At 47.5% G+C, this 23,086-nt stretch overlaps 2 protein-coding genes across 3 annotated transcripts in view; both read right to left on the reverse strand.

The window, feature by feature from the left end:
- Positions 1-1,624: 1,624 nt before the first annotated feature.
- LOC306982930 (erythroferrone) lies at positions 1,625-11,022 on the reverse strand. 2 transcript variants are annotated; one of them, XM_079583376.1, is made up of 8 exons: positions 10,769-11,022; positions 7,465-7,575; positions 7,271-7,385; positions 5,618-5,733; positions 4,686-4,782; positions 4,544-4,625; positions 3,385-3,463; positions 1,625-1,752 (listed from the first exon to the last, which is right to left on the reverse strand). In XM_079583376.1, exons 1-8 carry the CDS (start codon positions 10,934-10,936, stop codon positions 1,654-1,656), a joined length of 867 nt encoding a protein of 288 aa, XP_079439502.1. In that variant the 5' UTR covers positions 10,937-11,022; the 3' UTR covers positions 1,625-1,653. The 2 variants fall into 2 exon arrangements, with proteins under 2 accessions (XP_079439502.1, XP_079439501.1); XM_079583375.1 differs by having other exon boundaries at positions 5,618-5,745.
- A 4,211-nt stretch (positions 11,023-15,233) lies between these two features.
- Positions 15,234-23,086, reverse strand: part of cyp7b1 (cytochrome P450, family 7, subfamily B, polypeptide 1) — a gene marked incomplete at both ends in the record, with an annotated part of 34,450 nt that continues 26,597 nt past the window's right edge. The window contains 2 exons of the mRNA XM_079583382.1: positions 15,234-15,545; positions 17,272-17,444. Coding sequence (XP_079439508.1) covers positions 15,234-15,545; positions 17,272-17,444 — 485 coding nt within the window. The remainder of the gene's footprint in view (positions 15,546-17,271; positions 17,445-23,086) is intronic.

The following is a 23,086-nucleotide window of genomic DNA, read 5'->3' on the forward strand; positions in this document are numbered from 1 at the left end:
TGCTGTGGTCCAGGTTTAGTCCTGGTTTAGTCCTGGTTTAGTCCTGGTTTAGTCCTGCTGTGGTCCAGGTTTAGTCCAGGTTTAGTCCTGGTTTAGTCCTGGTTCAGTCCTGCTGTGGTCCAGGTTTAGTCCTGGTTTAGTCCTGGTTTAGTCCTGGTTTAGTCCTGCTGTGGTCCAGGTTTAGTCCTGGTTTAGTCCTGGTTTAGTCCTGGTTTAGTCCTGCTGTGGTCCAGGTTTAGTCCAGGTTTAGTCCTGGTTTAGTCCTGGTTCAGTCCTGGTTTAGTCCCGGTTTAGTCCAGGTTTAGTCCTGCTGTGGTCCCCGGTCCGCACGCCTGACTGTGCCTCATGAATCTTTCAGCGACGCCTCCTCAGGTGTCTCCTCCTCAGGTGCGACTCCAGTTTCAGTGTCACCATGATGACAAGCCCCGCCCCACATGCTGTGACCTGTCAATCACACAGACCCCGCCCCCTGTCAATCACACAGGCCCCGCCCCACATGCTGTGACCTGTCAATCACACAGGCCCCGCCCCACATGCTGTGACCTGTCAATCACACAGGCCCCGCCCCACATGCTGTGACCTGTCAATCACACAGGCCCCGCCCCCACATGCTGTGACCTGTCAATCACAGAGGCCCCGCCCCCGTGTGTGGAGCGTATCAGAGAGTTTTAAAGCGCTCGTCTTTCATTAAGGCTGAAACTGTGACCAGGTGTAGGTGATAAAGTCTCACAGACAAGAAAACAAACAGGAAACACTCAGTTTATAAACCAGAAACATTTTATTTAAAAACAATATTCACACCTCGTAATAAATGTTCAAACAATAAATAATGATCCAAGGCCAAATACATCCTGTTCCCCTTCAGAATAAAGATCAGATCAGAGACGGCCTTCAGAATAAAGGTCAGATCAGGCCTTCAGAATAAAGGTCAGATCAGGCCTTCAGAATAAAGCTCAGATCAGGGACGGCCTTCAGAATAAAGCTCAGATCAGAGACGGCCTTCAGAATAAAGGTCAGATCAGGCCTTCAGAATAAAGGTCAGATCAGGCCTTCAGAATAAAGCTCAGATCAGGGACGGCCTTCAGAATAAAGCTCAGATCAGGGACGGCCTTCAGAATAAAGCTCAGATCAGATCAGGCCTTCAGAATAAAGCTCAGATCAGGGACGGCCTTCAGAATAAAGCTCAGATCAGGGACGGCCTTCAGAATAAAGCTCAGATCAGATCAGGCCTTCAGAATAAAGCTCAGATCAGGCCTTCAGAATAAAGCTCAGATCAGGGACGGCCTTCAGAATAAAGCTCAGATCAGATCAGGCCTTCAGAATAAAGCTCAGATCAGATCAGGCCTTCAGAATAAAGCTCAGATCAGGCCTTCAGAATAAAGCTCAGATCAGGGACTGCCTTCAGAATAAAGCTCAGATCAGGGACTGCCTTCAGAATAAAGCTCAGATCAGGCCTTCAGAATAAAGGTCAGATCAGGGACGGCCTTCAGAATAAAGGTCAGATCAGGCCTTCAGAATAAAGGTCAGATCAGGCCTTCAGAATAAAGCTCAGATCAGGCCTTCAGAATAAAGCTCAGATCAGGCCTTCAGAATAAAGGTCAGATCAGGCCTTCAGAATAAAGCTCAGATCAGGGACGGCCTTCAGAATAAAGCTCAGACTCCCAGCAGGACTCCGGAGAACAGTGAGTGCTGGAGGACGGTGATGGATGAACCTGTGCCATTGTCCACGAACACAGAGACGTACTCGCCGCCCTGAGGACACAGAGACATGAGAGTGAAACATCCTTCATACAGTACATCAACCAATCAGCTTCCCCTGACCCCGCAATGCCACCCCCTGACCCCGCCCTCTCCACCCCCTGACCCCGCCCTGAGGACACAGAGACATGAGAGTGAAACATCCTTCATACAGTACATCAACCAATCAGCTTCCCCTGACCCCGCAATGCCACCCCCTGACCCCGCCCTCTCCACCCCCTGACCCCGCCCTGAGGACACAGAGACATGAGAGTCAAACATCATACAGTACATCAACCAATCAGCTTCCCCTGACCCCGCAATGCCACCCCCTGACCCCGCCCTCTCCACCCCCTGACCCCGCCCTGAGGACACAGAGACATGAGAGTGAAACATCATACAGTACATCAACCAATCAGCTTCCCCTGACCCCGCAATGCCACCCCCTGACCCCGCCCTCTCCACCCCCTGACCCCGCCCTGAGGACACAGAGACATGAGAGTCAAACATCATACAGTACATCAACCAATCAGCTTCCCCTGACCCCGCAATGCCACCCCCTGACCCCGCCCTCTCCACCCCCTGACCCCGCCCTGAGGACACAGAGACATGAGAGTGAAACATCATACAGTACATCAGCCAATCAGCTTCCCCTGACCCCGCCCTCGCCACTCCCTGACCCCGCCCTCTCCACCCCCTGACCCCGCCCTGAGGACACAGAGACATGAGAGTGAAACATCCTTCATACAGTACATCAACCAATCAGCTTCCCCTGACCCCGCAATGCCACCCCCTGACCCCGCCCTCGCCACCCCCTGACCCCGCCCTGAGGACACAGAGACATGAGAGTCAAACATCATACAGTACATCAGCCAATCAGCTTCCCCTGACCCCGCCCTCCTCACCCCCTGACCCCGCCCTCTCCACCCCCTGACCCCGCCCTGAGGACACAGAGACATGAGAGTGAAACATCCTTCATACAGTACATCAACCAATCAGCTTCCCCTGACCCCGCCCTCTCCACCCCCTGACCCCGCCCTCTCCACCCCCTGACCCCGCCCTGAGGACACAGAGACATGAGAGTGAAACATCCTTCATACAGTACATCAGCCAATCAGCTTCCCCTGACCCCGCCCTCGCCACCCCCTGACCCCGCCCTCTCCACCCCCTGACCCCGCCCTCGCCACCCCCTGACCCCGCCCTCGCCACCCCCTGACCCCGCCCTGAGGACACAGAGACATGAGAGTCAAACATCATACAGTACATCAGCCAATCAGCTTCCCCTGACCCCGCCCTCCTCACCCCCTGACCCCGCCCTCTCCACCCCCTGACCCCGCCCTGAGGACACAGAGACATGAGAGTCAAACATCATACAGTACATCAGCCAATCAGCTTCCCCTGACCCCGCCCTCCTCACCCCCTGACCCCGCCCTCTCCACCCCCTGACCCCGCCCTCTCCACCCCCTGACCCCGCCCTCTCCACCCCCTGACCCCGCCCTCGCCACCCCCTGACCCCGCCCTCTCCACCCCCTGACCCCGCCCTCCTCACCCCCTAACCCCGCCCTCGCCACCCCCTGACCCCGCCCTCTCCACCCCCTGACCCCGCCGAGTAGGTGATGGAGTAGATGATGTAAACATAAGTCTGACCTGCAGGTGGAGCGTTCCCGTCAGTAAGATGCTAAAGGTGCCTCCAGCCGCGGCCACGCCCATCACTGCTGCCACCGACCTGGGACAGGAGCGACAGACATCACACACAGACACGGGCTGGTGGGTCAGTGGGTCAGTGGGTCAGTGGGTCAGTGGGTCAGTGGGTCAGTGGGTCAGTGGGTCAGTGGGGGGTTGGGTCAGTGGGTCAGTGGGTCAGTGGGTCAGTGGGTGGTCAGTCAGTGGGTCAGTGGGTGGTCAGTCAGTGGGTGGTTGGGTCAGTGGGTGGTTGGGTCAGTGGGTGGTTGGGTCAGTGGGTCAGTGGGTCAGTGGGGGGTTGGGTCAGTGGGTCAGTGGGTCAGTGGGGGGTTGGGTCAGTGGGTCAGTGGGTCAGTGGGTGGTCAGTCAGTGGGTCAGTGGGTGGTCAGTCAGTGGGTGGTTGGGTCAGTGGGTGGTTGGGTCAGTGGGTGGTTGGGTCAGTGGGTGGTTGGGTCAGTGGGTGGTTGGGTCAGTGGGTGGTTGGGTCAGTGGGTGGTTGGGTCAGTGGGTGGTTGGGTCAGTGGGTGGTTGGGTCAGTGGGTGGTTGGGTCAGTGGGTGGTTGGGTCAGTGGGTGGTTGGGTCAGTGGGTGGTTGGGTCAGTGGGTGGTTGGGTCAGTGGGTGGTTGGGTCAGTGGGTGGTTGGGTCAGTGGGTGGTTGGGTCAGTGGGTGGTTGGGTCAGTGGGTGGTCGGGTCAGTGGGTGGTTGGGTCAGTGGGTCGGTGGGTCGGTGGGTGGTCGGGTCAGTGGGTGGTTGGGTCAGTGGGTGGTTGGGTCAGTGGGTGGTTGGGTCAGTGGGTCGGTGGGTCGGTGGGTGGTCGGGTCAGTGGGTGGTCCGTGGTACTCACAGGTTGGTCTGGCACAGGGACTGGATGCAGATGGCGGCTCGGTGGGTCAGTGGGTCAGTGGGTGGTCGGGTCAGTGGGGGGTTGGGTCAGTGGGTGGTCGGGTCAGTGGGTCAGTGGGTGGTCCGTGGTACTCACAGGTTGGTCTGGCATAGGGACTGGATGCAGATGGCGGCTCGGTGGGTCAGTGGGTCAGTGGTTGGGTCAGTGGGTTGTTGGGTCAGTGGGTGGTCGGGTCAGTGGGTGGTCGGGTCAGTGGGTGGTCCGTGGTGGTACTCACAGGTTGGTCTGGCACAGGGACTGGATGCAGATGGCCGCTCGGACGTTGTCTCGCACTCGGACTTGGACTCGGTCTCCGGACTCTGCACAGAACAGGAAACACTTTAACTCGGTCCAGACGCAGGAACTTCACAAAGACTCACCGATGAGCAGGCTGGCTGTGAGCTGGTAGAAGCCGGACACGGTGGCGGTGAACCTCCCGGAGGTGAGGGGGGAGCCTCGCTGTGCGCTGCTGTGGGCCTGAGGCGGGGGAGGCGGGGGAGAGAGGGGGAGGAGGGGGGGAGGAGGGGGAGACAGAGGGGGAGGAGGGGGAGAGAGAGGGGGGGAGGAGGCAGGTCCAGGTTATTATAGACGTGGAAATACATGATCAACTTCTGGACTTGATCAGGGCGTTACAGCTTTTCCAATGAAAATGGTCATAATGAGTTGGTCTCGTCTTGAGAAAACAGTGAACTGCTGAACAAGAACAACTCCACATTGAATCATCATTATTATCGCTCACAGGCTGGAACTGGAGGATTGAACCTCCGAACTCCGCCTGAGCCAAGCACATTGTCTCCAGTTCGGCTTTACCCACAATCTTAAAGTTTCTCAGCTGGCGAGCAACAGTGTAATGTCTCGTTTGAAAGCTAATGTCTTCTGTTTGAAGATTGTAGATTTGGGACCCGCTCCTGGAACCTGAACATGGAGGGGTTTGAGCGCCCGGTCAGAACCGTGAGGTCGTCCTTCCGTGGACCCACCACCTGCAGACGGAGCCATAAGGAAATGGAAAAGTGGAAGAAAATGGATGGATGGATAGATTTGGGTAAAGCCAAACTGAAGAAAATGTGCTTGGTTCAGGCGGGGTTAAAACATGAGATAGATCTAATCACACACCGTCCTTTTACAAACCAAAGGAACAGGTCATCAGTAATCAGTAATCAGTAACCAGGACTCAGTACTCAGTAATCAGTCCTCAGTACTCAGTAATCAGTCCTCAGTCCTCAGTACTCAGTACTCAGTACTCAGTTCTCAGGACTCAGTCCTCATATATTTGGATTGCTGGTGGAAGTACAGAAGATCTTCCTGCACTGACCTGAGCGAAGGGCTGCAGTTCCAGCAGCGTCCTGCGGGGGACCGGGACCGGGGCCTGGAGTCGGGTCAAAAACCAGACAGAGACTCTGGGCGGAGCTTCGCACTGAAGACACGCCTCTGCCGCCAGCCCTGGCCAATTCGAGAGGAGCAGGAAGAAAGAAAGGCCAAAACATTTAGCTTCAAAACTGACTTTCTGAGTTTGACCCACAAAAACAGACACATTATTATCCAAAGCCGGGCTCCACAGTAACGTCGCTCTGGAACAGACTCTGAGTGATTTATGTTCTGGCTCCGAGCTCCGTCTGAGGCTGAAACACTGGGGCTTTTCTTTACACACATTCTTCACCTGACGTCACTCACTGCTCCGTCTGCAACAGTCTGTGTCCGGGCTGGAGCCAGGACTGAGGACGGACTGAGGACAGACTGGAGCCAGGACTGAGGACGGACTGAGGACGGACTGAGGACAGACTGAGGACAGACTGGAGCCAGGACTGAGGACGGACTGAGGACAGACTGGAGCCAGGACCTAGGCGGGGGACAGACTGAGGACAGACTGAGGACAGACTGGGGACGGACTGAGAACAGACTGGAGACAGGACTGAGGACAGAGTGAGGACAGACTGGGGACGGACTGGAGCCAGGACTGAGGACGGACTGGAGCCAGGACTGAGGACGGACTGAGGACAGACTGAGGACAGACTGGAGCCAGGACTGAGGACAGACTGAGGACGGACTGAGGACAGACTGGAGCCAGACTGGAGACGGACTGGAGACAGACTGGAGACAGACTGGAGCCAGACTGGAGACAGACTGGAGACAGACTGGAGACGGACTGGAGACGGACTGGAGCCAGGACTGAGGACAGACTGAGGACAGACTGGAGCCAGGACTGAGGACGGACTGAGGACGGACTGAGGACAGACTGAGGACAGACTGGAGCCAGGACTGAGGACGGACTGAGGACAGACTGGAGCCAGGACCTAGGCGGGGGACAGACTGAGGACAGACTGAGGACAGACTGGAGCCAGGACTGAGGACAGACTGAGGACAGACTGAGGACAGACTGAGGACAGACTGAGGACAGACTGGAGCCAGGACTGAGGACAGACTGAGGACAGACTGAGGACAGACTGAGGACAGACTGAGGACAGACTGAGGACAGACTGAGGACAGACTGGAGACAGACTGAGGACAGACTGAGGAGGAGGAGCAGAGAGAGTTTGGCTTTTGGAGGTTTAGTTGTGAAGAATGTGAAGAATTCGTCGCATTAGGGTCTTTAAATGATCTCCATCAGTCACTCTGCACTCACTGATTCCACTGATACAACAACGCGCTGCACTCCCCGCTCCGCGCTCTCGACTCTCGACTCTCGACTGTAGACTCTCCACTCCCCGCTCTGCGCTCTACGCTCTACACTCTAGTTTCTTCAAACTATAACCTTGTGAATAAAATCTGAATTGCATCACTGTGTTGTGGCCTTTGCTGGTGAGCGAGCTAAATAAGAACCAGGAGCTTGGGTCCAGTTTGGGTCTTTTCTAACTTAAAGAGCGAAGACGATGCGTCTGTGGCTAGAAGCGAAACGTCCTCAACTTTACCAAAACCCAGTCCAGTCGATGGTCTTCCTTTGGATTTAACTGTGAAACATGGCTCTTACCTCGGAGGCGTCCCCTGAGCTCCTGCAGAAGCTGCTGCTGTTGGGGCAGGGGCGGGGCTGAAGGTCCTGGGGGGCCCTGAGGTCCAGGGGGCCCTGGGGGGCCAGGGGGGCCATGCTGCAGACACAAATACCCATAATCGTCAATGAGAAGTGGAGGAGATATGAAGATATGAAGAAAAAGAGGAAGGTCAGACCTTGCTGGTTCTCCGGAGGCTCTTGTTGTGAGGCTGATCTCTGTGTGAGTGTTTCCTGAAGATCAACCACGACCTGAGAGGAGTCAGTCTGGACCCGTCTGATACAGACTCCTGCAACACACAAGTATCATCATCATCATCATCATCATCATCAAAATCAATATCATCATCATCATCATCATTAAAATCATCATCATCATTAAAATCATCCTCATCATCATCATCAAAATCATCATCAAAATCATCAAAATCATCATTAAAATCATCATCTTCATCATCAAAATCATCATCTTCAAAATCATCCTCATCATCCTCATCATCATCTTCAAAATCATCATCATCTTCAAAATCATCATCATCATCATCATCATCATCTTCAAAATCATCATCATCTTCAAAATCATCATCATCTTCATCATCATCATCTTCAAAATCATCATCATCATCAAAATCGATATCATCATCATCATCTTCAAAATCATCATCATCAAAATCGATATCATCATCATCATCTTCAAAATCATCATCATCATCATCAATATCATCATTATCATCATCATCAATATCATCATCATCATCATCAAAATCATCATCATCATCATCAATATCATCAAAATCATCATCAAAATCATCAAAATCAACAAAATCATCATCATCTTCAAAATCATCATCATCATCATCATCAAAATCATCATCATCAATATCATCATCAAAATCATCATCATCATCAAAATCATCAAAATCATCATCATCAAAATCAATATCATCATCAATATCATCATCAAAATCATCATCATCAATATCATCAATATCATCATCAAAATCATCATCATCATCAAAATCATCATAAAAATCATCAAAATCATCAAAATCATCAAAATCATCAAAATCATAAAAATCATCATCAAAATCATCATCAAAATCATAATCATCAAAATCATCAAAATCATCATGATCATCATCATCATCAATATCATCAATATCATCAACATCATCAAAATCATCACAATCATCATCATCATCAAAATCATCAAAATCATCATCATCAATATCATCATCACCATCATCAAAATCATCATCAAAATCATCATCATCAAAATCAACATAATCATCATCAATATCATCATCGTCAAAATCATCATCAAAATCATCAAAATCATCATCATCAATATCATCAAAATCATCATCATCACCATCATCAAAATCATCATCAAAATCATCATCAAAATCAACATCATATTCATCATCAAAATCATCATCATCATCAAAATCATCATCATCAATATCATCACAATCATCATCACCATCATCAAAATCATCATCATCATCAAAATCAACATCATAATCATCAAAATCATCATCATCATCAAAATCATCATCATCAAAATCATCATCATCAAAATCATCATCATCAATATCATCACAATCATCATCATCAAAATCATCATCATCATCAAAATAATCAAAATCATCATCATCAATATCATCATCATCATCACCATCATCAAAATCATCATCAAAATCATCATCATCATCATCAAAATCAACATCATAATCATCATCAAAATCATCATCATCAATATCATCATAATCATCACCAAAATCATCAAAATCATCATCATAATAATAATCATCATCATCATCATCAATATCAAAATCATCATCATCATCAAAATCATCATCATCAAAATATTCATATAAATAATCATCAAAATCATCTTCAAAATCATCATCATCATCAAAATCATCATCATCAAAATCATCATCATAATCATTATCATCATCATCATCATCATCATCATCACCATCACCATCATCAAAATCATCATCAAAATCATCATCAAAATCAACATCATAATCATCATCAAAATCATCATCATCAATATCATCATAATCATCAAAATCATCATCATCATCATCATCATCATCAAAATCTTCATATAAATAATCATCAAAATGATCATCAAAATCATCATCAAAATCATCAAAATCATCATCATCATAATCATCATCATCATCATCATCAATATCATCATCAAAATAATCAAAATCATCATCATCAAAATCATCATCATCAAAATCATCATCATCAATATCATCATCATAATCATCAAAATCATCATCATCATCAAAATCATCATCATCAAAATCATCATCATCATCATCATCAAAATCATCAAAATCATCATCATCATCATGAAAATCATCATCATAATCATCAAAATCATCATCATCATCATGAAAATCATCATCAATATCATCATCAAAATCATCATCATCAAAATCATCATCAAAATCATCATCAAAATCATCATCAAAATCATCATCTCATAATCATCATCATCATAATCATCATCAAAATAATCATCAAATCATCATCATCAAAATTATCATCATCATCATAATCATCATAATCCCTCAAACGGTACATTATTTGCGGAAAAAAACTGAGCGGTGAAATTGGATAATTTCCCAAGGCACAGCAGACAATATCTCACGGCGCACACCGGTGCCACGGCACACACCGGTGCCACGGCACAGTAGTGCCACAGCGCACTAGTGCCCCGGCACACCGGTGCCACGGCACACACCGGTGCCACGGCGCACACCGGTGCCACGGCAGACACCGGTGCCACGGTGGTTGAAAAACGCTGCTCTCGGGGACAGTGTCACCTTCTGCAATGCCACAATCTGCTTTCTCGTATAAAGGAATTAGAGAAAATCTGAGCTGGAGTTTGTTTTGAGATTATTCAATTCTTTGTTTCTGTAAATATGATTTGCTGGAAATGTTTTGATATGTGCATCTATGGCCTTTAGGGGGCAGTAATGTGTTTTAATTATGTGTATAGGTTTAATGCTGGGGTTAGAGCTTTGTCATATTGTTGTTCTGCCGTTTATTATAAAAAGTGCTTTATTCATTCATTTATTATCCAGGGACAGCTCTTTACCTCAATTCATCAAGATTAAAGTAAAGTAAGTATCCTCTGACCTCTGACCCTCGCCTCTGACTCCTCACTTCTCTAAAGTTCCTCTCAAACCGAACCCTTCGTCACTAAAGTCAAATGTTCTTGAATTTTAAGTAATAATAAATAGTTAATGGACATTTTTCACTTTGCACGACACACATCAGGTCAAATCCTCTCTGTGGAAGTTTAAAAGATTCAGATTCTTCTTAAGCAGCGCAGCATTATTTACATTATTTATTTACATTATTTATTTACATTATTTACAACATTATTTATTTACAACATTATTTACAACATTATTTACAACATTGGTTTAAACAGAGAGTTTTGTGACTCACCAGGATCTCGTCTCTGATCGTTGGCTCCTCAGTCTGAGCCTCTGTCGCCTCCAGGACCAGGAGGAGGATCATGAGGAGGATCATAAGGAGGATCATGGGGAGGCCTGGGCCCCACAGCCGCGCTCCCCCGGCCACGGAGCCCCTTCCCTGGGCACGATGTGAGCTCATGCTCCGACCACGAGGCGCAGACACTCACTTTTTCCACCGACACTCAGTCCACGGACTTTATATCAGAGCCAAGAGCCCGAGGCCGGCCCCTAGAAGACCAAAGACCGGCCCCTAGAAGACCAAGGACCGGCCCCTAGACTGCAGGCCGGCCCCTAGAAGACCAAGGACCGGCCCCTAGAAGACCAAGGACCGGCCCCTAGAAGACCAAGGACCGGCCCCTAGAAGACCAAGGACCGGCCCCTAGACTACAGGCCGGCCCCTAGAAGACCAAGGACCGGCCTCTAAACCGGCCCCTGAGCCCGAGACCGGCCCCTGAGACTAAAGACCGGCCCCTGAGACTAAAGACCGGCCCCTGAGACTAAAGACCGGCCCCTGAGACTAAAGACCGGCCCCTAAACCGGCCCCGAGATGAAGGACCGGCCCCTGAACCAGCCCAGCCCAAACCTACACTCTCTGAGCTGAACAGATGATGCAAAAATGACTCAAAAATGAAGTCACTTTTTAAACGGATGTAAAAAAAAATATTCTCCTTATTCCGGCCCGCCCACTTTCGCCTCTTTTTGCCACAGTTCAGCACTTCCTTTGAATCGACTCTTCCTTTGAATCGACACTTCCTTTGAATCGACTCTTCCTCTGAATCGACTCTTCCTTTGAATCGACTCTTTCTTTGCATCGACTCTTCCTTTGTATCGACTCTTCCTTTGCATCGACTCTTCCTTTGAATCGACTCTTCCTTTGAATCGACTCTTCCTTTGAATCGACTCTTCCTCTGAATCGACTCTTCCTTTGAATCGACTCTTTCTTTGCATCGACTCTTCCTTTGTATCGACTCTTCCTTTGCATCGACTCTTCCTTTGAATCGACTCTTCCTTTGAATCGACTCTTCCTTTGAATCGACTCTTCCTCTGAATCGACTCTTCCTTTGAATCGACTCTTTCTTTGCATCGACTCTTCCTTTGAATCGACTCTTTCTTTGCATCGACTCTTCCTTTGCATCGACTCTTCCTTTGCATCGACTCTTCCTCTGAATGGTCGGCGAGAGTAGCCGGCGCAACGGGGGCGGAGGCAAAAAGTCTGAATTCAATCCGACCCTCCACATGCAGAGAAGAGCGAGAGCCTCAGATCAGCAGAGTCTCGTTCAGATATCGCGTTCATTTAAAGTTTATCCTAAATAAAAGTCCTTCACCTCCTGCTCTGTTTCCTTTACTCCAGAGACGTCATTCTTCATCAGAGGAAACTTTCCCATTCGTTTGTTTGTTCAAGTTTGTGATAAAACACGTCCTTTTAAATCATGAGTTTGTTCTGAAAAGCATCAAACATGAGCTCTGTTTCAGGGGCGATGCAGAACTGTAATAGTTTCAGTCATAGTTTATTTGTTCAGATCTAAAGAGGAGAGAGGAGAGAGGAGGAGGGGGAGGAGCACGTTTCTGATCACACAGACTCGTATCCAATCACCTGAGCGTGAGGACAGGCGGGTGTTTTCCCATCATGCACTGGGCCGTGGAGCCGCTGCAGTTCCTCTGGAGAGATGCAGCGGCTGATCCAGTCGGCTGCTCTCGTCGGGGTCTCACGATCTTTCCGTGACGTCAGAGCCTCTGGAGCAAGAACAGAATCTAACCGGCACCGAGAGTCTGCAGTCGCTTTGAACCTGCTCCGTCTGGATCATCTCAAACACACCTACTGTGTCGTCTGGATCATCTGGAACGAGCCTATCGCTACAGTTTGTGGGCGTGACCTCTGTGTTCATGTCCAATGGAAACCCTGGGATTGGAGAACTGGTTTCCAGCTCTGTTCTGGTTGGCTGCTGCTTCCCTCTCCTGATTGGAGCTCACCTGCCCTGTGGAGACTCCTCCAAAGCTCACCTGTGGAGACTCCTCCAAAGCTCACCTGAGGAGACTCCTCCAAAGCTCACCTGAGGAGACTCCTCCAAAGCTCACCTGAGGAGACTCCTCCAAAGCTCACCTGTGGAGACTCCTCCAAAGCTCACCTGAGGAGACTCCTCCAAAGCTCACCTGAGGAGACTCCTCCAAAGCTCACCTGTGGAGACTCCTCCAAAGCTCACCTGAGGAGACTCCTCCAAAGCTCACCTGAGGAGACTCCTCCAAAGCTCACCTGAGGAGACTCCTCCAAAGCTCACCTGTGGAGACTCCTCCAAAGCTCACCTGAGGAGACTCCTCCAAAGCTCACCTGAGGAGACTCCTCCAAAGCTCACCTGTGGAGACTCCTCCAAAGCTCACCTGTGGAGACTCCTCCAAAGCTCACCTGTGGAGACTCCTCCAAAGCTCACCTGAGGAGACTCCTCCAAAGCTCACCTGAGGAGACTCCTCCAAAGCTCACCTGAGGAGACTCCTTTACTCCTTTGTAAACTTTGTAAACTTTGTAAACTTTGTAAACTTTGTAAACTTTGTAAACTTTCAGGACATTTCTGAGGCTTCGAACATGATCTGATCTTAAATTCAGTTTGTTTAACTTCAGTTAAATTCAATTCAAATGTTTAATATATTGAGCAGGTCAAGTTTGTGGCAAATAAATCTAAATTACAGACTTTCATTAACAACAATTAGACCTAATTCCTCAGTGAACACAAACAAACAAACAAACAAACAAACAAACAAACAAACAAACAAACAAACAAACAAACAAACAAACAAACAAGAGGCTTTTCAGATCTTTGCTCGTCCACAACAGTTATTTTATTATTATCATTATTATTTTTGTCACCACTTTGTTAAATTTACCTTTAACATTCGCCTGAACTGAGCTCGTTTTCTCCAGTTCGGCTTTACCCAAATCTAAAGCTTCTTGACTGGAGAGAAACGCCTCATTAGAGAAGCTTTTAGATTTGGGTAAAGCAAACTGTAGAAATGTGCTGGGTTCAGGCGGGGGTGAGGGGCGTGGCCAGGGCTGAGGGGCGTGGCCAGAGCGAGTGATGTAACGGTTACATCATTGACCTGACGTAACGTTTCAGCCTCTGCACTTTCCTCTGAAGCCGCGGCGTTAACGGTTTCTGATAAACTTATCGGGCGCCGCCACACTTCCTGTCCGCGCCGCCCACTTCCTGTCCGCGCCGCCCCACTTCCTGTCCGTGTGACCGCATGATGAAAACGTGCATCAGCCGCGGAGCGAGAGACGAAGCAGACGGCGGCTCAGACTCACACTTTATTCTCCTTTAGGGAAACTCAGTCAAACGGAAACAGAAAACTCAGAATGAAACACAGGGACAAATATGAAGATGGAATCAACACAATCAACACAATCAACGCAATCAACACAATCAACACAATCAACACATTCAACACAATCAACAAAATCAACAAAATCAACACAATCAACAAAATCAACACAATCAACACAATCAACACAATCATCACAATCAACAAAATCAACACAATCAACACAATCAACACAATCAACACAATCATCACAATCAACAAAATCAACACAATCAACACAATCAACACAATCAACAAAATCAATACAATCAACACAATCAACACAATCAACACAATCAACACAATCAACAAAATCAACAAAATCATCACAATCAACACAATCAACAAAATCATCACAATCAACACAATCAACAAAATCAACAAAATCATCACAATCAACACAATCAACACAATCAACAAAATCAACAAAATCATCACAATCAACACAATCAACACAATCAACAAAATCATCACAATCAACAAAATCAACACAATCAACACAATCAACACAATCAACACAATCAATACAATCAACACAATCAACACAATCAACACAATCAACACAATCAATACAATCATCACAATCAACACAATCAACACAATCAACAAAATCATCACAATCAACACAATCAACACAATCAATACAATCAACAAAATCAACACAATCAACAAAATCAACAAAATCAACACAATCAACACAATCAACACAATCAACAAAATCAATACAATCAACACAATCAACACAATCAACACAATCAACACAATCAACACAATCAACACATTCAACACAATCAACACAATCAACACATTCAGTGCAAAGTAAAGTCTGTTATTTAAAGTGACATAATGGAATATAAAGAGGCTCTTCCACTCGCACAGATTTCCGTCGCAGCAGAATCTTCTCGTGATGCTGATTGTGTGACTGATACGGTATTCACAAAAGGTCAAAGTTCATTGTGTGTGTGTGTGTGTGTGTATGTTGCTATGTTGAGGCTTTTTTCAAGAAGCTCTTAGATTTGGGTAAAGTTCATGTGGGGTCAGGGCTTAAGCTGCTTTATTTGTCATTATAGAATTCAGGGCGTAGTTCACATTTCCGGCTGCAGGGGGCGCCGCGCTCGGTAGCTGAAGCGCACGTCGTGCAGCGGGTGCATGATGCCGAGCCCGGCGCGGCTGTGGTCCGGTTGTGCCGCCGGCTCTCGCTCGTCCAGCTGCAGGTCGAGGTACAGCAGCAGCAGACACACGAACTGTTTGATCTCCTGCCGCGCGATGTGCCGCCCCGGACACATGGTGGCGCCGGAGCCGAAGGGCATCAGGAAGTGCTTCAGCCGCTGCCCGCCCTTAAAGAAGTCCGTCCTCTCTTTGCCGTCGTCGTCAAGGAAACGGTCAAACCGGAAGCTCTGCCGGGAAACGGTGGAGTTAGGCTGGGCTGGGTTTGGTCTGACCTCCTGGTGTCGGATAGACCTCCAGGTCCGGGTCTGACCTCCAGGTCCGGGTCCAGGTCTTACCTCCGGGTCCGGGTCTTACCTCTGGGTCCAGGTCTTACCTCTGGGTCCGGGTCGGGTCGGGTCGGGTCTCACCTCCGGGTCCGGGTCGGGTCTTACCTCCGGGTCCGGGTCGGGTCGGGTCGGGTCTCACCTCCGGGTCCGGGTCGGGTCTTACCTCCGGGTCCGGGTCTTACCTCCGGGTCCGGGTCTGACCTCCGGGTCCGGGTCGGGTCGGGTCGGGTCTCACCTCCGGGTCCGGGTCTGGTCTTACCTCCGGGTCCGGGTCGGGTCGGGTCGGGTCTCACCTCCGGGTCCGGGTCGGGTCTTACCTCCGGGTCCGGGTCTTACCTCCGGGTCCGGGTCTGACCTCCGGGTCCGGGTCGGGTCGGGTCGGGTCGGGTCTCACCTCCGGGTCCTCGTAGATCTCCGGGTCCAGGTCTTACCTCCGGGTCGGGTCTTACCTCCGGGTCCGGGTCGGGTCTCACCTCCGGGTCCGGGTCGGGTCGGGTCGGGTCGGGTCGGGTCGGGTCTCACCTCCGGGTCCTCGTAGATCTCCGGGTCCAGGTCTTACCTCCGGGTCGGGTCTTACCTCCGGGTCCGGGTCGGGTCTCACCTCCGGGTCCGGGTCGGGTCCGGGTCGGGTCGGGTCGGGTCGGGTCTCACCTCCGGGTCGGGTCGGGTCGGGTCGGGTCGGGTCGGGTCTCACCTCCGGGTCCTCGTAGATCTCCGGGTCCAGGTCTTACCTCCGGGTCCGGGTTGGGTCGGGTCGGGTCGGGTCGGGTCGGGTCGGGTCGGCTCTCACCTCCGGGTCCTCGTAGATCTCCGGGTCCAGGTCTTACCTCCGGGTCCGGGTTGGGTCGGGTCGGGTCGGGTCGGGTCGGGTCGGGTCGGCTCTCACCTCCGGGTCCTCGTAGATCTCCGGGTCCAGGTGGGGTCTTACCTCCGGGTCCGGGTCTTACCTCCGGGTCCGGGTCGGGTCGGGTCGGGTCTCACCTCCGGGTCCGGGTCGGGTCGGGTCGGGTCCGGGTCCAGGTCTTACCTCCGGGTCGGGTCGGGTCGGGTCGGGTCGGGTCGGGTCCGGGTCCAGGTCTTACCTCCGGGTCGGGTCGGGTCGGGTCGGGTCTCACCTCCGGGTCGGGTCGGGTCGGGTCTTACCTCCGGGTCCGGGTCGGGTCGGGTCGGGTCGGCTCTCACCTCCGGGTCCTCGTAGATCTCCGGGTCGGGTCGGGTCGGGTCGGGTCGGGTCTTACCTCCGGGTCCGGGTCGGGTCGGGTCTCACCTCCGGGTCGGGTCGGGTCGGGTCGGGTCGGGTCTTACCTCCGGGTCCTCGTAGATCTCCGGGTCCATCGGGTCCGGGTCTTACCTCCGGGTCCGGGTCGGGTCGGGTCTCACCTCCGGGTCCGGGTAGATCTCCGGGTCCGGGTCCGGGTCCGGGTCTTACCTCCGGGTCCGGGTCGGGTCGGGTCGGGTCGGGTCGGGTCTCACCTCCGGGTCCGGGTAGATCTCCGGGTCGGGTCGGGTCTCACCTCCGGGTCCGGGTAGATCTCCGGGTCGGGTCGGGTCGGGTCTCACCTCCGGGTCCGGGTAGATCTCCGGGTCCGGGTCGGGTCGGGTCGGGTCGGGTCGGGTCGGGTCTCACCTCCGGGTCCTCGTAGATCTCCGGGTCCAGGTGGACGCTCTGGGGGAACATGGCGATGATGTCACGGCGCCGGACGCTCCAGGGACGATCGAGAGTCAGAGTGAGGTCGTCCGTCGCCACTCGGACGTTTATGGACATCGTGCTGAGACGCAGAGACTCGGAGAGGGCGGAGTCTATAAAACATGTACACTAGGGACTCAAAACATGTACACTAGGGACTTAAACATGTACACTAGGGACTCAAAACATGTACACTAGGGACTCAAAACATGTACACTAGGGACTCAAAACATGTACACTAGGGACTCAAAACATGTACACTAGCAACATAAACATGTACACTAGGGACTCAAAACATGTACACTAGCAACATAAACATGTACACTAGGGACTCAAACATGTACACTAGCAACATAAACATGTACACTAGGGACTCAAAACATGTACACTAGCAACATAAACATGTACACTAGGGACTCAAACATGTACACTAGCAACATAAAACATGTACACTAGGGACTCAAAACATGTACACTAGCAACATAAGCATGTACACTAGCAACATAAACATGTACACTAGCAACATAAAACATGTACACTAGGGACTCAAAACATGTACACTAGCAACATAAAACATGTACACTAGGGACTCAAAACATGTACACTAGCAACATAAAACATGTACACTAGGGACTCAAAACATGTACACTAGCAACATAAAACATGTACACTAGCAACATAAAACATGTACACTAGGGACTTAAAACATGTACACTAGGGACTTAAAACATGTACACTAGCAACATAAAACATGTACACTAGGGACTCAAAACATGTACACTAGGGACTCAAAACATGTACACTAGGGTCTCAAAACATGTACACTAGGGTCTCAAAACATGTACACTAGGGTCTTAAACATGTACACTAGGGACTTAAAACATGTACACTAGGGACTTAAAACATGTACATTAGGGTCTCAAACATGTACACTAGGGTCTCAAACATGTACACTAGCAACATAAACATGTACACTAGCAACATAAAACATGTACACTAGGGACTTAAAACATGTACACTAGGGACTCAAAACATGTACACTAGGGACTCAAAACATGTACACTAGGGACTTAAAACATGTACACTAGAGACTTAAACATGTACACTAGGGACTCAAAACATGTACACTAGGGACATAAACATGTACACTAGGGACTCAAAACATGTACACTAGCAACATAAACATGTACACTAGCAACATAAACATGTACACTAGCAACATAAAACATGTACACTAGCAACATAAACATGTACACTAGCAACATAAACATGTACACTAGGGACATAAACATGTAAACTAGGGACTCAAAACATGTACACTAGCAACATAAAACATGTACACTAGCAACATAAACATGTACACTAGGGACTCAAAACATGTACACTAGCAACATAAACATGTACACTAGCAACATAAAACATGTACACTAGCAACATAAACATGTACACTAGCAACATAAACATGTACACTAGGGACATAAACATGTACACTAGGGACTCAAAACATGTACACTAGGGTCTCAAAACATGTACACTAGGGACTCAAAACATGTACACTAGCAACATAAAACATGTACACTAGCAACATAAACATGTACACTAGCAACATAAACATGTACACTAGGGACATAAACATGTACACTAGGGACTCAAAACATGTACACTAGGGACTCAAACATGTACACTAGGGACTCAAACATGTACACTAGCAACATAAACATGTACACTAGCAACATAAAACATGTACACTAGGGACTTAAAACATGTACACTAGGGACTCAAAACATGTACACTAGCAACATAAACATGTACACTAGGGACTCAAACCATGTACACTAGGGACTCAAACCATGTACACTAGCAACATAAACATGTACACTAGGGACTCAAAACATGTACACTAGGGACTCAAAACATGTACACTAGCAACATAAACATGTACACTAGCAACATAAACATGTACACTAGGGACTCAAAACATGTACACTAGGGACTCAAAACATGTACACTAGGGACTCAAAACATGTACACTAGCAACATAAACATGTACACTAGGGACTCAAAACATGTACACTAGGGACTTAAAACATGTGCACTAGGGACTCAAAACATGTACACTAGGGACTCAAAACATGTACACTAGCGACATAAACATGTACACTAGCAACATAAACATGTACACTAGCAACATAAACATGTACACTAGGGACTCAAAACATGTACACTAGGGACTCAAACATGTACACTAGGGACTCAAAACATGTACACTAGGGACTCAAAACATGTACACTAGGGACTCAAAACATGTACACTAGGGACTTAAAACATGTACACTAGAGACTTAAACATGTACACTAGGGACTCAAAACATGTACACTAGGGACTCAAAACATGTACACTAGGGACATAAACATGTACACTAGCAACATAAACATGTACACTAGCAACATAAAACATGTACACTAGCAACATAAACATGTACACTAGGGACTCAAAACATGTACACTAGCAACATAAAACATGTACACTAGCAACATAAACATGTACACTAGGGACATAAACATGTACACTAGGGACTCAAAACATGTACACTAGGGTCTCAAAACATGTACACTAGGGACTCAAACATGTACACTAGCAACATAAACATGTACACTAGCAACATAAAACATGTACACTAGGGACTTAAAACATGTACACTAGGGACTCAAAACATGTACACTAGGGACTCAAACCATGTACACTAGGGACTCAAACCATGTACACTAGCAACATAAACATGTACACTAGGGACTCAAAACATGTACACTAGGGACTCAAAACATGTACACTAGCAACATAAACATGTACACTAGGGACTCAAAACATGTACACTAGGGACTCAAAACATGTACACTAGGGACTCAAAACATGTACACTAGCAACATAAACATGTACACTAGGGACTCAAAACATGTACACTAGGGACTTAAAACATGTACACTAGGGACTATAAACATGTACACTAGCAACATAAGCATGTACACTAGCAACATAAACATGTACACTAGGGACTCAAAACATGTACACTAGCAACATAAGCATGTACACTAGGGACTCAAAACATGTACACTAGGGACTCAAAACATGTACACTAGGGACTCAAAACATGTACACTAGGGACTCAAAACATGTACACTAGCAACATAAACATGTACACTAGGGACTCAAAACATGTACACTAGGGACATAAACATGTACACTAGGGACTCAAACATGTACACTAGCAACATAAACATGTACACTAGGGACTCAAAACATGTACACTAGGGACTCAAAACATGTACACTAGGGACATAAACATGTACACTAGGGACTCAAAACATGTACACTAGCAACATAAACATGTACACTAGGGACTCAAACATGTACACTAGCAACATAAAACATGTACACTAGCAACATAAACATGTACACTAGCAACATAAAACATGTACACTAGGGACTCAAAACATGTACACTAGCAACATAAAACATGTACACTAGCAACATAAAACATGTACACTAGGGACTCAAAACATGTACACTAGCAACATAAACATGTACACTAGCAACATAAAACATGTACACTAGGGACTTAAAACATGTACACTAGGGACTTAAAACATGTACACTAGGGTCTCAAAACATGTACACTAGGGTCTCAAAACATGTACACTAGGGTCTCAAAACATGTACACTAGGGTCTCAAAACATGTACACTAGGGTCTTAAACATGTACACTAGGGACTTAAAACATGTACACTAGGGACTTAAAACATGTACATTAGGGTCTCAAACATGTACACTAGGGTCTCAAACATGTACACTAGCAACATAAACATGTACACTAGCAACATAAAACATGTACACTAGGGACTTAAAACATGTACACTAGGGACTCAAAACATGTACACTAGGGACTCAAAACATGTACACTAGGGTCTCAAAACATGTACACTAGGGACTCAAACATGTACACTAGCAACATAAACATGTACACTAGGGACTCAAAACATGTACACTAGGGACTCAAAACATGTACACTAGGGACTTAAAACATGTACACTAGAGACTTAAACATGTACACTAGGGACTCAAAACATGTACACTAGGGACATAAACATGTACACTAGGGACTCAAAACATGTACACTAGGGACTCAAAACATGTACACTAGGGACTTAAAACATGTACACTAGAGACTTAAACATGTACACTAGGGACTATAAACATGTACACTAGGGACTCAAAACATGTACACTAGGGACATAAACATGTACACTAGCAACATAAACATGTACACTAGCAACATAAAACATGTACACTAGCAACATAAACATGTACACTAGGGACTCAAAACATGTACACTAGCAACATAAAACATGTACACTAGCAACATAAACATGTACACTAGGGACATAAACATGTACACTAGGGACTCAAAACATGTACACTAGGGTCTCAAAACATGTACACTAGGGACTCAAACATGTACACTAGCAACATAAACATCTACACTAGCAACATAAAACATGTACACTAGGGACTTAAAACATGTACACTAGGGACTCAAAACATGTACACTAGGGACTCAAACCATGTACACTAGGGACTCAAACCATGTACACTAGCAACATAAACATGTACACTAGGGACTTAAAACATGTACACTAGGGTCTTAAACATGTACACTAGCAACATAAACATGTACACTAGGGACTTAAAACATGTACACTAGGGTCTTAAACATGTACACTAGGGTCTCAAACATGTACACTAGCAACATAAACATGTACACTAGCAACATAAAACATGTACACTAGGGACTTAAAACATGTACACTAGGGACTCAAACCATGTACACTAGGGACTCAAAACATGTACACTAGGGACTCAAAACATGTACACTAGGGACTCAAAACATGTACACTAGCAACATAAACATGTACACTAGCAACATAAACATGTACACTAGGGACTCAAAACATGTACACTAGGGACTCAAAACATGTACACTAGCAACATAAACATGTACACTAGCAACATAAAACATGTACACTAGGGACTCAAAACATGTACACTAGGGACTTAAAACATGTGCACTAGGGACTCAAACATGTACACTAGGGACTCAAACCATGTACACTAGCAACATAAGCATGTACACTAGCAACATAAACATGTACACTAGGGACTCAAACATGTACACTAGCAACATAAACATGTACACTAGGGACTCAAAACATGTACACTAGCAACATAAGCATGTACACTAGCAACATAAAACATGTACACTAGGGACTCAAAACATGTACACTAGCAACATAAGCATGTACACTAGCAACATAAACATGTACACTAGGGACTTAAACATGTGCACTAGGGACTCAAACATGTACACTAGCAACATAAGCATGTACACTAGCAACATAAACATGTACACTAGGGACTTAAACATGTGCACTAGGGACTCAAACATGTACACTAGGGACTCAAAACATGTACACTAGCAACATAAACATGTACACTAGCAACATAAACATGTACACTAGCAACATAAACATGTACACTAGCAACATAAACATGTAAACTAGGGACTCAAAACATGTACACTAGCAACATAAGCATGTACACTAGCAACATAAAACATGTACACTAGGGACTCAAAACATGTACACTAGCAACATAAGCATGTACACTAGCAACATAAACATGTACACTAGGGACTTAAACA

Source organism: Gobius niger (genome assembly GCF_951799975.1).
Source record: "Gobius niger genome assembly, contig: SCAFFOLD_50, whole genome shotgun sequence".
NCBI lineage: Eukaryota > Metazoa > Chordata > Actinopteri > Gobiiformes > Gobiidae > Gobius > Gobius niger.

Coding starts and splice junctions, on each gene's coding strand:
- LOC306982930 (XM_079583375.1), bottom strand. CDS start 10,936: ATGAGCTCACATCGTGCCCAGGGAAGGGGCTCCGTGGCCGGGGGAGCG. Junction 5,746..7,270: donor GCTCAGGGGACGCCTCCGAG/GTAAGAGCCATG, acceptor CGAATTGGCCAG/GGCTGGCGGCAGAGGCGTGT. Junction 3,464..4,543: donor TCCCTGTGCCAGACCAACCT/GTGAGTACCACC, acceptor CTCCTGTCCCAG/GTCGGTGGCAGCAGTGATGG.